Source organism: Penaeus monodon, chromosome 29 (assembly GCF_015228065.2).
Source record: "Penaeus monodon isolate SGIC_2016 chromosome 29, NSTDA_Pmon_1, whole genome shotgun sequence".
NCBI lineage: Eukaryota > Metazoa > Arthropoda > Malacostraca > Decapoda > Penaeidae > Penaeus > Penaeus monodon.
Genome location: NC_051414.1, coordinates 1,150,095 through 1,151,095, shown reverse-complemented (window position 1 = coordinate 1,151,095; position 1,001 = coordinate 1,150,095). Strand labels below are relative to the sequence as shown.

The 1,001-nt window shown below is 37.4% G+C and overlaps 1 protein-coding gene across 1 annotated transcript in view; it reads left to right on the top strand.

Moving 5' to 3' along the window:
• Positions 1 to 1,001, top strand: part of LOC119591881 (monocarboxylate transporter 3-like) — a gene marked incomplete in the record, with an annotated part of 53,237 nt that overhangs the window by 50,399 nt on the left and 1,837 nt on the right. Inside the window, 2 exon segments of the mRNA XM_037940622.1 lie at positions 72 to 187; positions 472 to 697. Of these exon segments, the coding sequence (XP_037796550.1) occupies positions 72 to 187; positions 472 to 697 (342 nt within the window).

The following is a 1,001-nucleotide window of genomic DNA, read 5'->3' as shown; positions in this document are numbered from 1 at the left end:
CATGTGCAATTGTTCAGGTGAATATGAATGTTAATCTTTGCAACCACCTGAATTGTTTGTATTGCTTTCAGAACACCATCGTCGTCCGTCGAGGCTTGCCATGAGAACGGAGACTGCCAGGCCATTCTACCGTGATGACATTTTCTACTCAGGGTCTCTGTTGCGTCTCCCAGAATATAAAAGCTCTGTGGGTTTCTTTTTATTTTTTTTCTAAGACACTAAAAAATGTAGTGTGATCTATAATATAAGTGGTGGCAGTATTGGATAGGTCATTAATTGGTGTTGATAAAAACATGACATTTTCTTTGAGGGAATACCTTCATAGAAGAATTAAATTTAAGCAGGACATTTATCCTTTGGTTTATTACCCGGAAAAGTAGGCTATACCTGAGCAACAAATTAGTATGTAATAGTATGCCAGATGGAACTTGCAAAAGTAACACATTTTCTCAATCCCCTTTCACTCTCTAGGATACAGTGGACAAATACCATCAGTCTGTCACTCAACTCCCACCCATGGAAGACATAGCAGAGGAGGAGGAGGAAAGCAGAATGCGCTGCTGTCCAACTGCCCTTACCAACGTCATCTTCAGAATTTTTGACTTCTCCCTCTTGGCTTCTGTTACATTTGTTGTGCTGGGAATCGCAGGGTTCCTGTCCCTCATGGCTCTGTTTGTCCCCTTCATGTTCCTGCCTGGTAATGTTTCATAGGGTGTACTTACTGTTGATATGTTCATGTTTGGAGAGAAATGTAGGGTCATATGATTCACTTTGGAAATGCAGAATATATTTTCTTTCAGTATTTTTGAATAAGATAGAAACACTTACCATACACAAAATAGTCCTTTCAATAAGTCTGTTTTGTGTTTGTCTTTTTACATAGTGTATCAAATACAGTAAAGTACTTTTCACTCATCCATGAAAAATCTATACATTAGCTATTTTAATGTCATTAAAATGTACCATCTTGTAAAAAAAAAGAAACCTTCCTTATTATAATT